This window comes from Aethina tumida, chromosome 2, assembly GCF_024364675.1.
Source record: "Aethina tumida isolate Nest 87 chromosome 2, icAetTumi1.1, whole genome shotgun sequence".
Taxonomy (NCBI): Eukaryota; Metazoa; Arthropoda; class Insecta; order Coleoptera; family Nitidulidae; genus Aethina; species Aethina tumida.
This window is the reverse complement of record NC_065436.1, coordinates 21,034,970-21,061,490: the sequence shown is the minus strand read 5'-3', so window position 1 is coordinate 21,061,490 and position 26,521 is coordinate 21,034,970. Positions and strand designations below refer to the sequence as shown.

At 27.7% G+C, this 26,521-nt stretch overlaps 1 protein-coding gene across 1 annotated transcript in view; it reads left to right on the top strand.

The window, feature by feature from the left end:
* LOC109603611 (GTP-binding protein REM 1) overlaps positions 1–26,521 on the top strand; it is an 87,157-nt gene that overhangs the window by 52,029 nt on the left and 8,607 nt on the right. Inside the window, exons 2-3 of the mRNA XM_049962621.1 lie at positions 2,315–2,551; positions 19,319–19,401. Coding sequence (XP_049818578.1) covers positions 2,315–2,551; positions 19,319–19,401 — 320 coding nt within the window. The remainder of the gene's footprint in view (positions 1–2,314; positions 2,552–19,318; positions 19,402–26,521) is intronic.

Genomic DNA, 26,521 nt, shown 5'->3' with positions numbered 1-26,521 from the left:
GGAAAAGCTCTATATATATATATAGCTTTTCCCATATATATAATTTATTGGTCATGTGCATGTTGCAAGCTCACATGAACTTGACTTGAACCATACATAATTGTGCTTTTGTAGACCTTTGATGTATTAAAAGCTCATTCAACTCTTGCTTTAGTAAATAATTAAATGTAAAGTAGCCTCAAGATATTATTATACTAGGATTAACTGTAATTAAATATTCATAACTCAATTTAAATATTTTATTAACTATTCCACATGGAGATTTTAATGGTGCAAGGCAGCAAAATAGTTCATTACAACTTGGAAACCCCAAAATAAGACAAAACATACTCTCGCACCTGCAAGAATATTACAACAGCAATTTCACGCAACACTTTAAAACATAATTTCCCCCTAAAGCGTGCCGTAAAATATTATCCTTGTAAATCTCAAGGTGACTTCAATTTACGCGACCAAAATTGTGCCCTTCGCATTATTGCAGTCCATGAAGGGAGCTTAGAAAAAAATGTCTGCCCGTGGAAAACTCATCCTAATAAAATGATATGATTGATGTTGTCGGTGCAAAAACTGAGAAATAAGCAGAAATAAACCGTTTTATGCGGACTTTTTGGCGCACGTAAAACGTAAATTCGCCACATTTTCACTTTCCGAACTGACTATTTACGTTTGACGAATAACAAGCGTGGCAGGGAACCGTGGAAAGAAAACACAAAGGAACGTCGGACGGTGTAAAAAGTAAATGAATTATTCACCGAAAAATTTATTAGCCTTCTGACGTTGTTTATAAAGGCTTTTCTGATGAATTTTTAGTTTGACTACTAAAATATTTATTCACTTCATTCAGATGGATTATAATAAATTGATAATCTGGTTAATATTACGAGCTTAGGTAAAGGTTGGTCAACTTGCAATTAATTTTCCTACATGAAGCTTTGAATCTACATTGAAACCTTCTCACACAACTAAGCTTCTATTAATTATGTCCACTGTAATCCAAACATACCTATTGAGTTATACTCACACATAATTGAAAATTACGTGAATGCAAAATATATAAAACGTTTTTACAAAATTTATCTACTTTATTCGTGCTTTGCAACTCTGTTAATATGTTGTTAATATTCCAAGGTTGGGTAAAGTTTAGGAAACTTCCAATACATTTTCTTTTAAGTATTTTCAATATGTACTAATACTCCCTCACTCATTTAAGCTTTTATTGATTATGTTCATTGTAATCTAAAGATGTTCATTATATTATTATCGGACATAATTGAAAAATAAATGAATAAAAATTATGTAAAACGTTTTTTAAAAAATTATTTATTGTGTTTAGTTAATGTATAGTTTATGAGTGTTCCAAGCCTATTGATAATAATCTGGTTATTATTGCAAGTTTAGGCAAAGTTTATACCACTTTCAATAATGTCCCCTTCATAATCAAAATTCTTCTTTACTTAACCGAGCTTCTATTAAATGTACCAACTATAGTCTAAAGATATCCTTTTTGATACATTCATACGTAATGTAAAATTAGATGAATGCAAAATATATAAAACCTATTTAAAAAATTAAAACTTTGAACTACCTCAGCTTCCACAAATTATGACCTATGTAATATATAGGATTTTAAAAAATTATCTATTAAGTTCAGATAATAGTTTTATATGTGTATTGCAAGTCTGTTGATAATCTGATTATCGCAAGCTTGCAAGCTTAGGTAAAGTTTGGTCCACTTTCAATAAAATTCTCTTCATAAAGCTCTGATTCTGCATTGAAACTTCCTCACACAACTAAGCTTCTATTAATTATGTCCACTCTAATCAAAAGACACAATTATGTTATATTAAACACAATTGAAATATGTAAAAGTCTTTTAAAAGATTTATCTATTTTGTTGAGATAATGAGTAGTCACTGTGTCATTAATGTCATGGTTTTTATTTTACTTAATAAAACAATACATGATCTCAATAATTCAAGCTATTTAGCATGTAATATGATCCAAATCAATGTCAAGGATAATGTTACTATAAACTATAATAATCATTCGAGAATGGCTTGTTGCCCACATGTTACAATAGTTTACGCATGTGTTGATAATTTGGTTAATATTACAGGATTTAGCTAAAGTCACATAGCAATAAGTTTAAATCCGTATTGAAACTTCTTCACTAAACTAAGCCTCTATTAATTATACCTACTAACTTTAAAAATAAATATAAATAATTCAAAACTAAGCGAGTAAGTGAAAATTAAAAAATTTAATGAACACTCCCAAAGTACGCACATAAAATAAAATGTTTCTGTTGTTACAGGAATTGTGAACAGGGGCGACTCGTTCAGACGGAGGCGATCGCGAAGCAACAGTCTATGCCCGCCGCACATTGGGGGCGGTACACCCTCGCCGGTGTTGGACGAGCCCAGCGAACAGAACTTGCCCGAAGTCACCAACTATCAGGTGGCACTGCTAGGGGCGCCGGGAGTCGGGAAAACCGCTCTAATCAGCCAGTTCATGACTTCGGAATGCATAAACGCTTACGACAGACAAAAAGGTTAGTGGTTTGTTGTTAATGGCCCGTTCCGGATGCAGATTATGCGGGGTTTATCGCTGTTTTTTCAAGGGGTGGTTAGCTTTGTGTGATAAGTAGCATGGACTGTTTTTGCGAGCGAAACAAAAGTTTTTCGTGTTTGAGCAAGGGCTTGTTAGTATTAAGCGACAAAATAAAGCGTTTCCGGTTTAAAGCATTTATACCTAGTCATGTCTTGATATGTGAAAATGCTAATTATATTTTATAATGAATTTTTCATATTTAGGTCATCATTTTGTTGCCTTTACATTTATAATTATTACAAATATAATCGAATATTATGAGGCTAAATTTCACATCTTTATTTATTATAATATTTAGGTCGAAATAGTTAATAGCATACTAAAGAAGTGTGTGATTATATTATTTTAGAAATTATTTATTTTAGAATTTTTATGTAATACAAAATTAATTTTTACTGAACAAACATTAAATGTGTCATTTCTACAAGAGATTGCTTAAAAGTAAATTTATGAAGTTTTTACTTAAAAATTATTTAATTTTCATGAAATAAATTAAACAATTATTTATTTTAGAATTTTAAATAAAACCAAACTAAAACTACAATTTTACTGAAATTTATTCATAAAATGTGTCAAATCTACTAGAAGAATGACTTAATTGTTAAATTTTTATCATATAAATGTGGTTTTAAGCAAGTATTTAATTTAGAATTTTAATTGAAATCATACCATAATTATAAGTTTACTGAAATCTATTCATAAATTAAATGTAGCAATTCTATCAGATATTACTTTAAAATATAAAATCTATCAAAATATTCAATTTATGTCATATAAATTTTGTTTTAAAGATTAATTTTCTACAATTTTTGAATAAAATTATTAATTGATTAATATAATTTTAAAAAAATTTAATATTTTATCAAATATGTTTTATTTATATCAATTCTTAAATAATTATTAAAATTTGTAATTCTACTACTTATTGATTGAAACTTATTTATAAATAAACATTAAATGTAACAAATTCTACTAGGAATTACTGAAATTTGTTGTTTTTATTTAAAAATTGTACATTTTTTATAAATGTGGTTATAAGCAATTATTTATTTTAGACTTTTAAATGAAACCCTACCATAACTATAATTTTACTGAAATCTATAATTAAATTAAATGTGACAATTCTACGAGATATTACTATAATAATAATTTTCTACAATTTTTGAATAAAATTATTAATTGATTAATATAATTTTAAATAATTTTAATATTTTATCAAATATGTTTTATTTATATCAATTCTCAAATAATTAATAAATATGGTAATTCTACTAAAAATCTCTTTAAAAAGAAACTCCACAAATTTTATAAATATAATTGTAGTCTTAAGCAATATTTTTTTTAGAATTTTTAAATAAAACCAGACTTTAAGTATAAGTTACTGAAACATATTCATAAATAAACATTAAATGTAACAAATTCTACTAGATATTACTCTAAAATATAGATCTATGAAATTTGTTGTTTTTATTTAAAAATTGTATATTTGTTTTATAAATGTGGTTATAAGCAATTAATTATTTTAGAATTTTAAATGAAACCATACCGTAACTATAATTTTACTGAAATCTATTCATAAATTAAATATGACAATTCTACTAAAAACTACTTTAAAATATGGATGATTTTGAGCAATTATTTTTCTACAATTTTTTAATAAAATCAAATTAACATATAAATATAATTTTACTTATATCTTATTATTATTATTCATAAATAATTACGGTAATTCACCAAAAATTTCTTTAAAAATTAACGCCACGGATTTTTATTATATAATTGTAGTTAGCAATTATTTTCGTTTAGAATTATTAAATAAAACCAGACTAAAAATAATTTAACTGAAATTTGTTCATAAATAAACATAAAATGTGTTACTTCTACTACAAATATGAATTTGAAATCTATTATTTTTAACTAAAAATTGTTTCAATTTTTATTACATAAATGAGGTTTTAAGCAATTATTTATTTTAGTTTCCTGATACCTATTAATAAATTAAATGAGACAATTCTATTGGAAATTAATTTAAAATATGAAATCTGGAGTTTTACCTAAAAATTTTTCAACGTTTATAATGTAAACGTTATTTTAAGAAATTATTTATTTTAGAATTTTTGAGAAATAAAACCAAAAATAATTTTCATTTAATCATCTTTATAAACCCAACCTCCCAAAATAACTATAATAATATTAATAATATTTCTTGTAATTAAAATATTATAACAATGTAATTATTTAATTATTTTGAAACTTAAATTTCACATTTACCTGATAAATTAATGTATTGTTAAAACATTCAAACTTTAAATGTTAACAACCACACCTTAACACCTCGCTGCTATTTCACACACAGAGACCTATGCCAAAATGTTAATTTTGTAATACTGCCAATTACTATAAATATTTTTGTGTTTAGACAGGCAATTTAATTAAACCACTAATAAATTTGATCAAATTTAAATAACATATATTCTGTTTGACAAATATGTAATATATTAAACAGAATCAGAACATAAATTTCTTTTCCTCCGTATTTTCCTCAATTAATTTAAACGTTTTCCTTGTACAATCAAATATAAAGAAACGTTATTCCACTAGAAAACTCCTTATTAAATTAAGGACAATCAAGAGAGACACAATAAGCTAATTGTACACTTAATAAATTACAATGAAATCTCAACTAACAGCGTCTACGGAATATTTTATTACATAAGTTGTTTGGGAAATGCAAGTATTTTCCTCGAGGAACTTTCTAGCGGACTAATAAAGATGTAAATTTAATTTTATAAATAGCTCAATTTATTATTCTACCTTCTACATACAATATTCACATTATTTTTAATCAATAGTACTATTTAGGTTAGTAAATAGAGTTTGTTTGAGATAGTATGCATCTATCAATTTAATTAACACGTGCTCGAGACTACATTAAAAGCATAGCTGGGTCGAATATTTTCTTTGGTCATACATCTGTTCATCATTACTTAGCAGCTTGACACTCAACTATCTTTTGATCTATCCAAATATTATTAATGTAATAGTAGTAGGAAAATTCTATGATCTATATTTATTAACAAAATATTTATATTAACTAAACAGTTTTTAGTACATTTTAAATGAACGTTATAACAAAATTAAACAAGTTAATCCATTTGGAAATAATCCATCGATAATCCAAATTTATGCTTGTTTTTTATTTATATTTATGTACGGTGTTAAAGAGTTTAAAATAGTCTACTAATTAGTTGAACTAAAACCATTACTTGCCACGAAAGACGTTTGATTTCAATTTTTGAAACAGATTATATTATATTTTTAACTGTTAAAATAATATTAATTTTCTATTTCTGATTTGAGCTGGACATAAATATAGCAACAATTTTGTAAGAAATTTCTTGTTCCTCTGGGGTCAAACATCTTGTCTTGATCTAACTTCAACAACTCCCATTTCCTTCAGGTTGATTTTAATTTCAGATGACTTTAAAATTGTATTGTTTTTTGACATTTGAATAATCCATTTATCGATTTTATTTCAGGTTTTTCGAACTGAGCCAAATTTTTTCGCAGTCACCACTTGTCCAATTTGTCAAAATCTTTTTTGGTAATACAGGAAACACTTGACTTAATAGCCGTAAACTCTTAACTCTTCTTGTTTCTTTCGGTCTTATTATCGCTGCTAAATTCACAGTGGGAAATGTGAGAACATAAAGTAAAAACTTGCAATAATTTTGTCATTGATCAGCTGCTGAACAATTTAGTGATGTATGTGGAATAAATAAGGTTTGATAAATGTTATTCAGAAATAAGTTCGAATTGGAGACGTCGCCAATTATCAAGAAATTCAACTTTTCAAAGTTGAACTATACTTACAATTCACTCTAAAAATGTAACTACAATAAAGTATAAAATTATTTAGTATATCGTCGGCAGTAAAATTAATTTGAGACTAATCCTATTAAAAATTGCTGGGGGATTTTAAACTTTAATAATAGTGTTATTAAATTTTTCCTATCGAAACGAACAATACGCTTGTGAAAGACAAAAAGAAACCTTTCAATACTTTGTAAAACTTCCAGCGACTCGCTCACCAAGTTTAATTTAGCTAGCCATATTTAATGCCCTGCATAAATGACGTCTAATTATGGAGATATTGGAAATATGTAAAGTCGAATCCGATTGAAAAGTTTTTGTTCGACGAATCAATCGCGTTATTTCGCTTTCCTTGTCCCGGTCAATTGCGGCCGAAGTTAAAACGTCGTGGAGTTTAATTCGACGGCGTTTCTAAAATTAGACTTGTTTGCATCGCGAGTGCTGAATTTATTATTGCCTGAGTGATTGAGGGCTTAGAGTTCGGTTTGGTCGGAATGCAATATTACAAATGGCTGAATAAATGTGCAGAAAAACGCACAGAAATATTGTACATTTAATAAACAGCATATCGATTAACAAGGTCGAACATGTGATTTTGATTTTAAAAATAACTTCTAAACACTCGAAGAAATCAATATTGAATGTTGCAGATCCGTTTTCATTGTAAATATGGCGCATTTTATTTACTTAAATCGCGACGTATACGTTATAGGAAACGCCTTATCGTTAAACATAGAAACAAATCAGATACTGCGACGTTTAAGTTAATTCTTTAAAGAATAAAAATATTAAAATTAAAATTGTATTATAACAAACCTGTTGACAGTTTAAAAAATATTCAAATTAGGATTTAATAAACTTAAAATATGGAAATATAAACATTTATATACTTAGTGCAAGTGTGTCAAAGATTTTAGATTCTTTTTAATAATTTAGTTAAGAATGTGTTTGTCTATCAAGGTTATCTAAAAGCTCCTAAACACATCTCGGTATTGATTCAATGAGGTGGTTTATTTGCTCATGAGGTATTTGTATCCCAAACTACCTGTACTTCCGAAATCTATGGGGACTATGGTAGCTGTCCACTCATAACATCCCAAATATGTTCCATGGCTCGGGGTATCTGGCTAACCATAGCATCAAATTCACATGGGTCTCTTAAAAAAAGTTTAAACCAACTCTGGTAACACGTAGCAGAGCATTATATGGCTGAAATACTGGATCCCTGGGCCGATTAAGGTATGGAAACACGTACAACTCCACTACTTTCTGAAGATAACACTAATAAAGACTAAATGTGACCTACGTCCATGAGCAATAACACCGGGTACCATACTTCTCCGATTTTGGACACTATCAAATTTGAATTGAGGTAAAAAATAAGTTTACAGGAGAAAACCAATACCAAACATTAGCACATTTTAAACGTTTACTCCTTGCTATAAAATCTATTACCAAAATAATATTAAATTTGATCACTCCCTTATTGGTGTTGCAATTCCTTTGTCACTGAGTATATTATACAATAAAAAATTAAAAAATCGACAATTGTACTACGAAGTTATTCTTATTTTATGTTGAACCAAAATTTCAGACTTCAAATGAATCAGTTGGTGAATCACCCAGTACAGTATTGAAATATTTTAGGGCACTTTAATATTTTTACTCAAATTGAACTGCGAGAAAAGTCAATTGTCGCTTAACAATTTTTTTACCCACGTTATTATTAGATATCACATTGTATTTCCGATAATGTAAACATCGTTATTTTCAACGACGTAACACTTAAATTCAATACTACATACACGCCTTCCTTGCAACTTTCATAATGCATGAAAAACGATATTCGCAGTAACGAGCTGTCAAACGCAATATTAAATTATTCACTAATATCATGTTTGAAGGTGTTTAGCTATTTTGGTACTAGAAACTTACTGATTAATGGATTTTTAAATTAATTCTTACATCGTTTGTTAACCTATACAAGGAACAAACAAATAAATTACTTTATTTCATTTTGAAACCATTTAAAATGTAATAATAGATTCCCAAAAATTTGAAGAAAATAATATAAATTAGTTTAAATTTGTATTATGTTTCTAATAGATATGAATGAAAATAGAAAACTGTATTTAATATTGTTAAGAAACTCAGACTTAATAATCCTCATACCACATAGATATAGAATCAAGTGGACAGAATTCAGTTTTAAATAACTATAACTAATACTGTTGGATTTCAGTGCCAGTTCTTGTACAGGATATAAAGCACTTGTTTTACTAATCCGCAAAACTAGCAGTACACTTCATAATCAAATCGGATAATCTAGTCGTGATTAACGAATGCGCATTCAAATTAAGGTAAATTGAGATATTTTAACCATGTCCCGTATTGTAATTCACGTGGATAGAAATCTGGAATTAAGAGTTGTGATTAAATTTTTTTATTGCCTTTGAATTAGCCCACTGCATTCATCAAATGCAGACTTTTTAAACATTTTATAGCATATTATCACCGGCAGCAACCTTTAATATTATAATCAATGGCATACACTGCATTTTTTATATTAATTGAAGGTTAAACGATAAATCGAAGGATCTAATAAAATTATTAAACCAAATTGAATAAATTATACTGTTTATTAAAACTTACAATTAATCTGTAATGGTGTGTTCGAATAGAGAGATTCCACTCATTTATTCACTTTCAAGAAAATGGTGAAAATTAGTTCAATTAAACTTATATAATGTTTCTCAAAGTTAATATAATTAGAGAAAATGCAGAATGTAGGATATTTTATCCTATAAAGGAAGTAATAGTATATGTGTAACTTAATTATCAAACTTTGCTAATAATACTTTTATCTCAAGGACAAAACACCCAAATTTCAATAATTCAAAACGTTTCCCGATAATAGAGTTGTGTTTCAATGATATTTACTGTAAAATAAAATACTTGTTTCACGAATTCGCAGAACCCAATCCTGGTGAATTAAAGGAAAGTGAGATATTTCAACCGCTACCCATATTTATTGTAATTCACTATAGGGCAGAAGGGTGGCATTATGATATCATTGAATTTTGTTATTCAATTTGGATTAACGCACTGCTGTACATCAAATGCGGAGAGTTTAAACATTTTATGGCACAATATGGCCAGCTGCAACCTCAAAACACTTCAAATATCGTCGAATTACAGCTATTAAAACAAATGTTTCACACATTGTGCACTCGAATTGAAGCTACGTCAGTAACAATGGATTTTAATACGATAATCAAAACAATTTGCAAAGGCAATAACATAGAGATACGCTGTGTTCTTTTAGATATAAGTTATTGGAAACGGTTTGTTTTACAAAAATTGATAAAATTAAAAATATCATCAAATTAAGCTCTCTTAAACTTACAATTAATCTGTAAGGATGGGTTCGAATAGAGGGATTCAAAAGTCATTTGTTTCACTTTGAAGATAAGGATGTCAATTAGTTTAGCTAAGTTTGTATAATGTTTCTTAAGGGGAATATACTTGGAGAAAATATGATATTTTGTATAAGAAAAGGGATCAATATATAATATACTTTGTCAAGAAATCTTGACTTGATATTTTTACCTCAAATATGAAGCACTCAAACGTCAATATTTCAAAAAGTTAAATAAACATGTACCAAGGATAATTGTATAATTTCAAGACAATCAAATTCTGTTTCAGTGATAGTCCGAATCCGCAAAACTAGCAATTCACTTCGTAATTCACATAATCCAGTCGTGGTCAATAAATCCACTTCTAAATTAAGGGAAATTGAGATATTTTAATCACGACCCACATTGCAATTCACCACAAAGTGAAGTCTGGCATTATGATATGGCATTGAATTTTGTTATTCAGCTTGAATTAACGCACTGCTATCCGTCAAATACAGACAATTTTAACATTTTATAACAATATCGTCAGCTGCAACCTCAAAACAGTTCAAATTCCGTCAAATTGCAGCAATTAAAATGAATAATAACTCAAATTAAATTCGTATTCGAAACATGGTGCTTTAACACAATGTTCCAAATAATTTACTGGACAATTAACATAAAGGTACGTCGTATTATTTTTATTAATAATTACTGGAAATGGTTCTTTATATCATGTTAAATCTAATAATTAGAACCGGTGAAGGAAACAAGATATTTTGAACAAGGAAGTGAGAAAATAATACTTAATTAAGAAACCACAAAGGATAAAACACTCAAAAGTGAATATTTTGGTGTATATTATAAAACTAAAACGTAGTAATTTACTATAATAATAATAATAATAATATTAGTCGAACAGCTTCAGTTAATAGTGTCATTTTCCAGTGATGGTCCCTGTCTTAGAAAAAAAAACACTTGTTTCAGTACACTGTAAAACTGACAATAAAATCGAATAACACAGTCGTGGTTAATAAATTTACTTTCTAATTAAGGAAAATTGAGATATTTTAACCACGACCCATACTGTTATTTACCACAGGACATTATGATATAACTGAATTTTGTTATTCAGTTTGGATTAACGCACCGCAGTTCGTCAAAAAGCACACAGTTTAAACATTTTATGGCACACATCGCCAGCTGCAACCACAAAACCCTTCAAATTCCCACAAACTGCAGCAATTAAAATAAATATTTTACATATTGCAAACTCAGATTAAACTTAAATTTCGAAGCGACGTGTTTTAATACAACAATCGAAACTATTTGTTGGGCAATAAACAATGCGCTGTATCATTTTTAATATTAATTACTAAAAACGGTTCGTTATACAAAGTTAAATCGAAGGATTTAATAAAATAACAATTATCAAAAAAGAAGCTTATCAAAATGCTTTCTTGTCATTTGTTTCGCTCCATAGAAAAGGATGTAAATAGTTAAACATCAACAATATTTCTTAAAAAGAATAAAATACTTAAATTTCAGTATTTCCGTTGTTATTATAAAACTAAAAAGTTATAATTTAATATTAGAAATTGAGTTAACTCATACTGAACCACTATACTGTAATTCACCACAGGCATTATGATATGAACGAATTTCGTAATTTAATTTGGATTAACACTGCTGTTCATCAACCGTTTAAATATTTTATAGCACAGTATGGAAAAATTCAATTTCAAAACTAATTAAAATAAATATTTTATATATTGCACATTGAAATTAAATCTATATATCTATTAACAACGCTTTTCAATAAAATAATTCAAACATTTTTCTAGACGATAAACGTAAAATTAATATTGGAAACAGCTCATTATACAACGTTAAATGGAAGGTTCATTAATCAGTAACAATGAGTATGCATAGAGAAATCAGGAATATAATGATGTACTTAATCGAGAAATCTTTACTTAATAATTCTTTTGCTCCAAGTATAAAGCACTCAAACTTCAATATTTCAAAACGTTAAATTAAACATGTAATATTTATTACTGGAAACAGCTCATTATACAATGTTAAATCGAAGGGTAGTTAATCTGTAACAATGAGTATGAATACAGGATTATTTTAATTTGAAGAAGAAAAGAATGTAAACAAGTTTAGTTAAACTTAACAATGTGATTTAAAGTTTATGCAAGAAAAGAGAACAATATAAAAAGTACTAAATATTTACAATAGAATTTAATATTAAACATTTAGCAAAAGAAATCAAATAACTACAGTTCATAGTGTTGCTTTTCAGTGATAGTTCCCGTCATTGAAATAAAATACTTGTTCTACGAAACTACAAAACATGCCATTAAATCCAGCAATCCAGTCGTGGTCAATGAAAGTGCAAATTAAGAAACATTGAAATATTTTTACCAAGACTCGTACTATAATTCATCTCAAGATATTACGATATAATTGTTTAAAGCATTGCTGTTCAACAAATGCAGTATACAGTACAGTATAAACATTTTACGGGACAATATTGCCAGCTGCAACCTAAAAACACTTCAAATATCGTCGTATTACATCTATTAAACCGAACATTTCACACATTGTGCACTCGAATTGAAGCTACGTCCATAACGACATGTTTTAATGGTGCAATTAAAATAAAATACACTGTATTTTTTTAATTAGATGCTAAAACATATACGTTATACAATGTAAAACTGGGGGATCTAATAAAACTAAGAATATCACAAAAAACTTAATCTATAACAATGTGTATAAATAAAAAAACTCCAAAATCATTTATTACAATTTTGAAAAAATAATGTAAAATTAGTTTAATTAAACTTAAACTGAAAGGTCATATTATTAAAAAATAAAAAACATCATTGTGTGACCAACAAAAGACGTAAGCTAAATAATGTCCAGAAAACTAGAGGTAATAATGATGTACTCTCAAGATTGTAGTACTCAAATTTCAGTATTTGAATTAGATTAAAAAAATACAAATTTATAATTTAATGGTAAACATTTAGAAAAAAGTAACAACTACAGTTAATAGTGTCTCTCAGTGAGTTCCTGGCATTGACATAAAACACTTCGAAATCGAATAATCCAGTCGAGGTCAATAAAATCACTTCCAAATTAAGGAAAATTGAGATATTTTAACCGTGACTCTTACCATAATTCACCTCAGGTTAAAAGTCTACCATTACGGTATCACTGAATTTCGTTATTCAGTTTGATTTAACGGACTGCTGTTCATCAAAAGCAGACAGTTTTAACATTTTGTGGTATAATGTAGCCAGCTGCAATCTGAAAACATTTCAAATTCCGTCAAACTGCAGCAACTAAAATGAAATATTTTACATATTGTCCACTCAAATTAAATTCGAAAGGTGTTTTAATACGGTAATGTAAACGTAAAAAAATTGGATTTAATATATAACACTCAAATTTCAGTATTTTAATTAATCAAATAACTCCAGTTAAGTTAGTGTGTTTTTTATAATTCCTGACATTTAAATAAACTAGTCTCAATGAAATAACTATCACTTCAAAAAATGTTTGTAACTTTTTATTTAATAAAGATATCGAAATGAAATTTTGATCATTTATAGCTAACACCCGTATAAAAACAAATGAATAATAAAATTTGCAGAATTTAAACATAGCAGAGAAGAGTGTAACAAAAATGAATATGTACATTAATATTCAAATTAATGTAACAGTATGAAATGTCAAAAATTAAATATATACTTATAATTAATAGTAGTAATGTCATCCTCTACTTCTTCGAAGTTCGACGCAACGTTGAGGCATTGATTGTATAAACTGAAGGATCATGTCTTCGGATACATTCCATTCTCTCTGAATCTATTGAGCTAATTCTTCAAGGACATTTGCGGGTTCCATATATCTTATGCGTCGCTTTCTTTGTCCCCGAGATGTTCTATCGGATTCAGATCTGGACTATTCGCTGGCAACTCCATAACCCCCCAATTATGCTCTTCAACAAAAGTTTTTTGTAACATTAAAATGTACTGCAACGTGTAAATAATGCATACATTGTTATCTCAAAAAATATGCGACTGTTTACATTTTAAATATTGATACATGTTTCATTGTGTTTCACGAAACCCCAAAAATTACAGTGAAATCATATAATCCAGTAATAGTCAATGAGTGTAGTTCCAAAGTAAGGGAAATTGAGATATTTTAACAACGTACTGTGATTAATTTCAGGGCAGAAGTCTGGCACTACGATATCATAGAATTTTGTTATTCAATTTAGTTTAACGCACTGCTATTCATCAAATGCAGACAGTTTAAACATTTTATGGCACAATACCACCAGCTGCAACCTCAAAACACTTCAAATATTGTCGAATTACAGCCATTAAAACGAATATTTCACACAATGTACACTCAAATTGAAGCTACGTCCGCAACAACGAGTTTTGATAATGTAATCTAAACAGTTTGCAGGACAACAAACATAGAAATACGCTGCATTCTTTTCAACTACACAATGTTAAATCGAATGGTTTAATAAAACTAATCTCTAACGATGAATTTAAACTGATCAAAAATCATTTATCCTGCTGAAAAATTGGTATTGTTCGTTTCACCAGGTCGCCGATTATTGGAACGGTTTCGAATGCACTTCAAATTAATTTACAATGAACATAAACGCAAACAGATTAAACAAAAATGTGCGGCTTTTCAAATTACAGAAACACACAACATCAATATTTTATGGGTGCATTTACCCCGTTCTAAACGGCCCTAGCGTAAATTCATACCAACATAACATAGGAGCATAATAATTAACGTAGACGACGTTAATCAATACGTCAGCTAATTCGGCACCGGCTTAAACAATCTATTTAATTATTTTCGTATGAATGTAAGACTAATTTAAAGAGTCTGTTAATTAAAGGAGACGAGGATGGGAAAGGTTTGTTGAAAACATCGTTTCGTGGCGCTTGAAAAAGGCTTATGTAGGTGTGAAATGTGCACATAATTTATTGCGTTGTATGCAAATCATTAGTTATTCCATTCGGTAGCAAGAATCACGAGCTTGTGCATGGATTGCTCTGTTAAAAATACTCCACTGCGCTTAGTTTGTAATTTAAGGGGTTGAAAGAAATTCATTAATGGTTCGGAATATTCAAATTACATTTTCTTGCTTTAGAAACTAGTTGATAGAATTTCTTAATTGAAGTTTGTTTCGTGTTGTGAATTTATGCATTTTTAAACAAAAAAGGATATATTTTATAATTCAGTTTCATGAGTAATGAACATTTTGGATTACAAAAAAAATAAAATTAACAAATTTATTCCTATTTTCTTTTTTTTTAATTTAAAATTTAATATCATGTAATTCTCATTTTAAAAGTGCACATGAAAGCAAATTTACTAATTAAATTTAATTACATAATTAAAACTGTTGGAAAACATGCAATCTTGTCAAGCTTTTCTTGGCAATAACTAATTAGAATTAAAAAAGAAATATTTTTTTTATTTATTCTGTGAAGTTGGTAATAAATATGAGCTTCACTACTTTTGTCTACATTTTTATTTTCCAGTTATGGATCTATCAAACATCCCATAAGTACAAAATTGTGACGAGTTGGTAAAAAGTAGTCCATCCAAATTTTCTGACAACAACCCTATAAAAAACACGAGAGATCAAATTCGACATAAATATTTTACAATTTTATATGAACTCGATTTATCACAGCGATTTAAGAAGGAAATCAGGGTGGAGACTTTAACTGGAATTATTGCTATCAGGGAACTAAATAATTTACCTACCTCTTTCACGCAAAATTTACTGTATTCGTCTTTTTGTCACCTTTTCAATGAGGAGCACATACCATAGGGTTGCATTTGGAAAAAAAAATTGGGAGTGGTTTTCGTCCTCCTCCTGGGAGAAAAAGTATAAAAAAGGATATTCTACAATATGTAATATTCCTATAATGATGACCAATACTGTATATTAAAGTCATTTAGTCAAACACACTTTACTATGATTTTGTGGAAACATTTCATTTAATGTTATGAATTATTGTCATTGAAAAAGATATTTTCATAACGTTTATTCGTAAATGTGCATTGAATTATAAATTATATCATAATTTTCTCAATAATTTTGTAATCAGCTTATATTGAAATTGAAATTATTTCTCTACCAATTATTTTGGTTTAATTTAACTTTGTCATTAAAATTGTCTGAATTGAAATTGATTATTAAAAATATATTATTATTCTTATTATTTGTAATGTAATATTAACAGTTCACATTAAATAAAAAAATTATGGCTAAAGTAGTTAATAATTAAAAAAAATCCTTTCTACATTTGTGCTACTTCACAATATTGTATATTTTGAAGTTGTATAATAAATAAAACTATATTTAATCAAGTAGGAACAGTCGGGAAACATAATAAGAAAAATATTATTTATACTACCTTTTTAATTTTGATTAATTATAAACTCTGCGGTTTAAAAAATTTTAATTTTCTCTGTTCTAAGACTGGTTTAAAAAGCCCAATCTAGATTGTATGATTTATTTTTATCTGCTGTTTTAATTTCGTTTTGAAAGATTCTCCAGAAAAGCCTCTAATAATTAACAAAGAACTTAATTTACAGGTAATTGTTTTTTTGAGCACTCGTCAGTATTCATTTGCTTAAAAATATGATTTCATTTAAATTCAAGTTTAATCTACTGAAATCTTATAAATAATAAGTTTAAAGAAAATATGGATGGGTACATTTTTTACTAGGTAATATTAATATAATTTTTGTTAAATAAAGACTTATATCTAAGCTTTTATTATATTTATGTAAGGAACCCTACCTAAAATGTACTTCAAGAAATTTATGTGGCACTTTGAATATTTTATCAATTTGTTAACCTCTAGGAAAGAATGATGAAAAATGTTTTGCATTTTCGTTAGATTAGTTTATGTTTCTCAATATTTATAGTACTATTTTACAATTCCATTCAATAATTAATTATTTCATTTTCTGTTTATACGAAAATACTCGATAATTATAAACGGATTCAACGCCCACTCATAATAAAATTAATTATACAATTCAGCACTGCGACGTTTGTTCAGTATGTTTTCAAGGGAAATTAATTCAGACTTCTTTGGTTTCAGTAAGTAATAATGCCTTCTATTCGGTGGGTTTCACATAATTAATTATGATATAAGATTTGACCAAAGGATATTAGTACAGAAACCAATTGTATAATACCAGTTTAATTAAAATTATTTCCACGAATTCACAGTTATTTAGTTTTAGGTACTTTACCCCAGTCCAGTCTGGAATTAACTCAATTAAAACGGCAGAAGTTTATCGGAGAAAAATTATGGCCGCCCCTTAAGATTTATCTTAATTTCGCTTGCCTGTGAACGAGCGGAAAATTAATAAACCTTCGAGAGTTTATTTATATTTTTAAGCACAAAGAGATGCCTCTTTTGTAAACACCGAACTTGTTCACGGTTTATTTAATTAATTTTATTTCTTCTATTAACTTTGTTGTTTGGCCACAATTAACAAAAGGGCGGGAATTTTATTTTACTATTTTTCAATGTTCTTGATCGTCGAGGTCAAATTTAATTACTTGAAAGCATCTAATCATAAATTGTCTTAATTTCTAATAATCTTTTTGATAGATATAATTCTAGAATTAATATATTATTATTATTATTATTATTATTATTGAACTGCTGTGAGTGAAAATTTAATGGAGTTTATAAAATCAACAACTGAAACAGAATATAACAATTGAAGTTAAGCAAAACTATCATAACAAAATGTTACAAAACAACTGCAGTAATATGTGAAATAAAAACTTCCGCTGAACTAATTCGATTAAAAGTTTCAGTAAGAAACAGCAAGATTATAACATTACGTTAATTTTACTTTGAAACTGGGTTACAAGTTACTTCTGTTGCGGCCACTAATTTATATCCGTACTTAACGAATGTTTAAATCCGGAGAACAACATCCGTTTTTAATGTGACAGTGAGTTTTCTATTAATTTAGCCTGCGGTCCTTTGAACGTACTGAAATAAACTAAGTTTCAATTGAAAAGTAATTTATTTTATGAGCTGACACGTGTAATATATATATTATATAATTATAATAACATAACGGAACATGTAATTTACATTTTGGGATTATGATTTATTTGAATACATTTTTTAGTTATATTTTAACATATTTGAATTAAAATGTATACATTATTTGATAGCTTTTTTAAGCTTTTTCCAACTATGTTGTTTATTTTTTCCTACATTGTATTTAAAACATTTTAAGTGCAAAATTCAAATATTAGGTTAAAGAAACAGAATGTGCTTTGGTTTCGTCGATTTAAATGTGGCAATGGATCCATTTAAGTTGAAGATTATCCCGAAATCTGTAGCACCGAAGAAATTAGGCAATGTCTAGTTTAAAGTCCTCAATATATTTAGATATAGATAAATTTCATCTATAATAATTCATTCAACAGTTGTAGAAATGTGTTTAACATAAATTAAATGAAGGAGTGATTTTATTTATCGTATATTATTACCTGCAATGACAAAGAGGCTGCTAATTGACTAAAGATAGTAAACTGGAACAGGAAGAAACATTTTGATGACAAAATTATTTTTAAATATTAATTATCTCCCAAAAGGCATATGCTTGTACATTGTTGTCCACAATTTGACCCAGTTTATGCAAAACTCAAAGAGAAGCTTCTTCAGTTTCTCAAAATTAATGAATCCATGACTTGGCATTCTTCTCTAAATAACAAGCTCCTCCAAATTTTGAGACTGGTGGTTTCGAATGTAAATTTTTATTTGAAGATGGTTCCATCCATGCTCAGATTACAGATTACAGAATCTGTCTTGTTGGAGTGATACCTATTTCATCATGAGTAATATTTGTTGAAAAATACAGAAGGTTAAGTGGGTCTAACAGAGACGTTCTGTGTTCTTAAAACACAGAAATGCTAACAATGCTTTCCCTGTTCATATTTAGTTTAGAAAATAATAAAAGTACACACCACGCTGAATATTCACTGTTCTAAGACTTATTGTTTTCTCTCGTGTTTAATCAACGCAGGCGGAAAGAGCGGAATCGTGTTAAATAGGTGCGATCTGATTAATACTTGTATTCATTAACTGCCATTGTGCGGGTATGCACAACGCCATTTGGAACGCCGCAGTTTGTTTATTCAATTCCAATGTTTCCATTCAATTGTCACGCCCATTTATTCCGACACCGTTCTTTATTTTATTTTCCACTATTCAATTTTAACTTTACTTAATCAACATAAATCCAGCGTAGCAGATCAAATAACTTATGACTTTTAAGTTATTTGAGTTATTTTTTGTAAGTAAAATATCGTTTATTTGTTTCAGATATACTTGGAGCTCAAACTGTGTCGATAATGCTCAATGGAGAAGAATCGGAATTGACGTTTCAAAACACATCATCGTTTAAGGTGAGCAAAGTTTTCAATGTCTACATCAAACTAATTAATGAATCAGTAACGTTCGAGTAATTCTAGTATAATTACCAATGTAATCGGATATAGAATTTCGCTCAATTTGTGTTGGCTTGGTTCTCCGCCGCAGCATTCAAGAATTAATTTAGTTAGATAATATTCTTGTCTACCCTTTGATCTATTAACTAAGAATGTCAAATTGCAAATCAATTTGCAAAATCAAACTTTGTCTGGCTACAACTTGTTATTCCAGGTTACGGATTGTTTGCAAGCATAAATATTATCCATCAAGTCCCTGAAATTCCAAGTCTTAATCAAGTTCGTGTTTTTGTTTGTTCAGTTAGTTCGGGATTTATTTATACAGCAAAGATGTTCCCGAGCTCATTTATAAATTGTAATTTAATTGGGCGGTTAACAATGCGGGTTTAAATTAATGTTTCCTATTTCGAATCGATTAGAGCAAATTAATTTGATTTAATCCTGAAACGCTATGGGGTGGAAATAACATGAAGGATTTTGGAATATTATTTTTTGTTAATTAAATAAATAATAAGCTTGTAAGTTAATTATGCATTTAAATTTCCAATAAAATAAATGTAAATAACATAGAGTATAGTACAATTATAAATTCATCCTGAAACGTCATGAGGTGGAAATAACATGAAGGATTTTGGAATATTATTTTTGTTAATTAAATAATAAGTTATAAGTTAATTACGTATTTAAATTTCCAATAAAATTAATGTAAATAACATAGAGTATATTACAATTATATATTCACCAGTATTAACACCTAATTAATATATACCACAATTAAATAATTTTCAAGTAATTAACAATATTACATTTATACATTTTAACGTCATCATTAGTAACAATTAACTCAACACAATTTGCATAAAATTAATTAATAGATTTTAAACAAAATAATCATTCATATAATAAACATTTGATTGATGATACTGTTAATCTCTAAATGTGTTTAAATGAGATTATTTTCAATAAATAATCCGTCTATTATCTTACTTTATTTTAGTCAAGATAAATATATGATACATATCTTTATTTATTGTTAAATGAGATTGATGCAGACCTGTCAGCACTTCATTAATGTACTAAATCTCTCAATTTATCCACCTAAAAATAAGTCGAATAAATCAAGTATTACAAAGTTAAAACAGATTATAAGAAAGAAGCTTTAGATGGCTGAATTTATAGTGGTTTCTACCCTGTTTTATAATTGTTGAAAGACTTAAATCTATCCTTGAATTTTAGGAAAATGGCGAATGCGCAATAAGTTCATTTATTATACTTATTTTTCAATATGATCAAATAACTGTACAAATACTAATATGGTAAGTACATAGCATTAAACAATTAAACTTAAAAAAAATAAATTTATAAATTAGTAAAATTATATAAACAATTAAATTTCAAAAAAATAAAATAAAATAAATTTATAAAAGTGAAAATATTAAGTGTAAAAATTAAAAGTAACTTAAAAAAATCAAAATGTAATTTAATTTTTACAAAATTGAAAAAATTCAAAATTTTCAGATTAATTTATGAAATTTAAAATATTAGTTTTAAAAGTTAAAAATACAACTAAATAACTGAAATTGTTTAAAAATTAACAATAGAATTTAAAATTTATAAAAGAGAAAATATTAAACTTAAAATATTAGATTCAAAAAATTTATAAAATTCAAAATATTAATCTTAAAGTATTACATGTTAACAATTAAATTTAAGAAAAATTACATTTGTTAATTTAAATTTACAAGATTTAAACTACTAAGTTTGAAAAATTTTAAAAAATTAAAATTATTCCTAATAAATAAATCGCATTTTTCATAAATATAACATTTTAAAACAATACTGTCAAAGTATAAAATTTTTATAACTTTAGAACAAACAAAGAAAACAAATACTCAAAATGGAATTATGAATAATACTATCTATTATTGGGCAGCCGAAGTCACCGTTTTGACAATTATTGCATAAATTGTTGCTGACCTTACGGACATTTTAAATGAACAGGTAGTGAACGTTTAGTACTTATTCAACAACCCTCGTATAAATCAATTTTGAGTCAGAGTTGGCTTAATATTTATGAGGAAACTTTTTATATTTTATTACCCCACAGTATATTCGCTAAAACAGGAAAATGAAATTTACAAACACATTCGTCTGGAACAGGATTTATTTGTTTGCGTTCTCAAAATACAAACACCTAAAACTATTTAAACATAAATTCTATATGACTCACTGTAAAAATCCACCATTTTGTCCCGTAAAAATCTATTTTTTCATTTATTAAGAGGAAAAAAACTACAAATCCTTGACCCTTTTCAATTACGATAACTGTTGGTCAGACAAAGTAAATGTGATGAAGATATCTTTATGTATGTCTAAACAAGATTGATGCCGTGTTGTCTGCACTCAATAATAGGTCTCAATCTCTGCCATCTATCAACAACAGCGAACCAGTGCTCATAAATCACAAATTAGCAAGTAAAAATAGATAAAAGGCACAATAAAATGTTGTTTCAATACAATACGGTCTTATATCATGTTAATATTAAGAGTCTCTGGATTATCTCAACCGCAATTTCTGGTCACACAGACCCAAATTGAATTATTTTTTTCTTTCTGGTACGTGAAGCTTTTTATAACACTATTAACTTTCGCTCTCTTACAAAAAAATAACTCGTATAAAAAGCTAAAACGTTTTCTATATAAATTGTATCAACTTCTCCAAATCGTAACGATTCCAATTTAAATCGAATAAAGTTATTTTGCACCGCATTTGGTTTCAAAACTTGATTATTCTTTTATTGGATAATGCCTCGGGTGTACGTATAAACTTTCTGCAGACAATAAAACTTTTGTTTCGTCCATTTATTCAATTTGGGGCTTAAATTATTGCATGCAGCACAACCAGAAGTCGGTATTTACAGGCATATTAATCTACGGCACGGTTCTGAAATATTTGCAGTTTTATTTAATGGCTCAGTGTCGTTTTTCGTTGAAATATTAATAGTGTCTCATTAAAAACAAGCCGGCATGAACATTTGTCACAAAACTGAACACTTGTTATTGTCACTTTATCAATTTGTCTTCTTTAAGTGTGGCCTAATTTCCGATTTGCCTGCCATGTATTCGTTAATGGAAAGTGAGAACGAATTTTCGAAAGTCGGATTGAAAATTCAATCAATGCGTGCCCCACCTAATCCCGACAACAGTAAATTATTATTAAGTCGCTGCGTGTTTTGGGGCAAATCTTCTTTTGTTAAGCTGTATGCGTGGTGTATTTATTTGATTTAATTCCCTTTTCTAATTAAGGGATCTAGAATGGGAATGGCGTGTGAGTGAAAAATATTCTTAAAATTCTAATTAAGCTTCTACTTAAAGTAAACGAAGCTTATTTTGTGTAAACAACGGCGGATCTAATCATGTTACTTAAAAGATATCGTCAAAGATAAAGTAACCTGTCGCATTATTCAATTTGTTGTGCGCACAAAGGGAAGAGTAATCTAATTTTTGAAATTATGAGTGTTTTAATTTTGTAAACATGCCGTCCTAGTTATCTCAGACTAATTGTTTAATTAAAAGACAACGTTTTTATGTTGAATCCACATTCTCTTAATTCGAAAATATAGAAAACATTTTATTTATTTATTTAGAATACAGAAATTTAAACAAAAAAATGTATGTTGAATAATATAATTAATTATACATTGTACAGAGTGTTCCAAATTGATTTTTTTTACTGTTATAAAATATGTTATATAAAATATATGTTAAAATATCTTTAGCGAAGATACAACTATATTTTTGGCAAATTTTAAGGTATTTTTTATTGTCATCTATGAAACTAACATACGTTAGTAACGTTTCTTAAACATTAATAATTTATTTGAAAGTTTGTAAATATCCGTCAAACTTTTGCCACTTTAGTGGTGAGTTTCAACATAAATTGAATAAAATGAACAATTTTATATTTAGCAAAACTGTGTGAATTAATTATCGTAAATTTTGTGTTCATTACGAGAGACGTCTCTTAAGATTAATTTAAGTGATTCGTACGACGAGTAGAATCACGAAACCATTAAAACAAATGGCTAGGACGTAAAGGGGTGTGATGTTGACTCGGCATAGAAATATTAAACGTCATCTCCGGGGAGTCTTGAAGGTGTGTTCTCCGCGTTTTTCATATCGACGCATCATTGAAATGGAAATGGGGGATCAACAAGTTTTCACGTTCAATATTGTTTCGTGTCTGCATGATAACAATGACAAAGCCTTCGGGTTATTGTGCTGTTTTTTTTCTCTCATAAGCCACTGCGAGACAAATATTATTATCGACGTTAATGTCGATAAAGTTAATGAACGTGGAGGAAGTGCTTTCGCCAATTTTTCATGTCACGACCAAATTGTGTTATTTCCTCTTTATACACTTTGGAGTGCAATATGTTAAAACGTTTGTAGTTAAAAATAATATACGTAACATGGGAAAATAATAAAAAATCAGTGCAACGACAAACATGTTAATATAATTATGCATTTAAAATGTCCTGTGACGTCTGTAACACAATTAAAAATCCCGAACATGCAGTAAACATTGTTTTCAAATAACACAAATAAAATCATTTTCGATCATAGAAAAATCAATACAATTTCAAAAGTGGGGTACAAAATTTAAACATTTTAATTAATTTTTGATACACTCTGTATATTTTATATGGAATTTAAAAATATTTACACACCAAATTTCATATTAATTGTGTAGAGTGATGTGACAAAATTAAAAAACATGGAATAAACATGATAAATATCTGATACTAACTTATTAGAAAAACATAATCTTAATTATATTACAGATATATAGATATGTATATTTTTGTGTGTATAAAACATTCATTAATATTTTTTTTCATTTTTTGACTGTAAAAAATGTTATATTAGACTTATATCACGGTATAAAATATTTTTATAACATACGAAGAGTTTTTTTATTGTCTGGGTTTTCAGCTATTATTCGTTAAAATCGAAAATTATTTTGTGAATTTCCTCCTTTTCGGTTATAAAGTTGTTACGGGATGTATCTACTATGCATTAAAATATTTTTAATATTCCCCAGGGCCCATTTTCTTTGGCAACCTCCTAAATATTTAGATTTTTAAACGGGAATTTAAATTTAGATATTTTATGTGGTTTTCAAGTCCAATTTACAAGTTTTATTTCTCGCGGGTATTTAATTGGTTTTTCTAACGTAAATAAAATGTCTGTTCTGTATACGTAAAATATTAACGGTTATTCAATTTTATAAAATAATGCGTAAGAAATACAAATAATAATAAAGAAATTTATTTCATATTGTAATTCTACATTGTTTATAATTTTTAATATACATTGTATAATCGAAGATTTTTATTCTGACAAAGTGGAATTTTTTATAGAAACTGAAGTTAAATACATACAGTGAATATTACAAAAAAATTATCACTGACTCTGACATGTACATACGTTGAATGCCAAATTATTATTCGCAGGCAGTATATCGAGATTTATGATTTTCCTAAACGAATTTCCATGTACAAATATTTGTTTTCCCAGCTTTTATGGCAATCGGTTATTTTTCAAATATTATCTCCGGCTTTTATAACTGTATTTTTTACAACAAGACATTCTTAAAAAAAATATATATATATTACGCACAAAAAAACTAATATTTGTGATTGCCTAAATGTCTTTGGTAGTCATTACCATTGATCTTTATTGGTTCTGAAACCGTCGAACAATCTATTTATAACAAATGTCCCTGGGAAAAGTCGTTATCCCACAATATCGCAAACTAAATTTATGGAAATTCCTCCAGTGGCAAGAACTTTGTTCACGTTTTACTACCCCCAAAAATTTATGTTCAACCACGATTTGCCAATAATGTGTTCAGTTTTAATTAAAACAATCAAACACCACATAGTACTTTCAAACTTTATTTTATGTTTATTATTTCTCTTTATTATTAAATTATATATATTATATAAAACATTAGCCACAATTGTATTCTTGTCGATATTTTATCATCGTCTTCCCAGTCTTTTGGTTCTTTTGGGGGAGCATAATTTTTCAGTATACATTATTTAGAAACGACGTTACAAACAACAAAAGGATAACATATGACCGAATTCTGCCTTATCTATTTGAGATACTCGGCCAGGCTTTTTTTGTGTCATATTTTCATGCGACACAAAAAACAATTTCTTTGAGCACAATACAAGATTATATAAATAAACCACGTATACAGAAACCTATTCATTTTCCTTTATTGTAATCCTCCCTGGTTATTAAATTTCAGTATCCTTAACAGTTGTATGTTTTAAAGGTTTACAAAAGTATAGAAAAAATGATTAATATACAAATCATTTTACTAATTTTTACCTAAACATATTTATTTTTAGTTTAGTGTATTAGGAAAAAAAACAAATTTATTTTATAAATTCCAAAATTTTTTGTTGGTTTAAGCCATTTAACTGGATGATGGTAAATTTTTTATAATTTTATTGAAATTAATAATACTTTTTGCAAATTTCATTGAACGACTCATCTCATGGTATATTCGTTTGTATTTATAACAAATAATATCAATATTTATATGTTTAATAGTAATAGATTACTGAGCCACAAACTTTTCAAACTTAAGCAGATTAAACTAGAAGGATTCTTTTTGAATAAATTTGCTTCTTAATCTGGATATTTTTCGTTCAAGTAAATTGTGTAAAACGATGATAATTGAAATTCCTTGTAATTTCAATTTTACTTAAAGTGTATCTGCTACTTGAAGAACAAATTTCCGATATTACCGAAAGCTTCATTTGAAATGAATATTTCAGATGAGTTTTATCACGTTGCATAACTAGAATGTATTTAATAAACACAATTCATTCAGAAGTATTCCGGGGAATCGTTAATAAGTTTTTAGGTAAATCCTGCTGTTCCAATTACTTTAAAAAGATGAACACATTACATTGCAATGGGTATATACGACTCATAATTTTTTCAATTAATACTCATTCTTTCTAAGAAGTGTTCATACCATAATATATAATTTCGT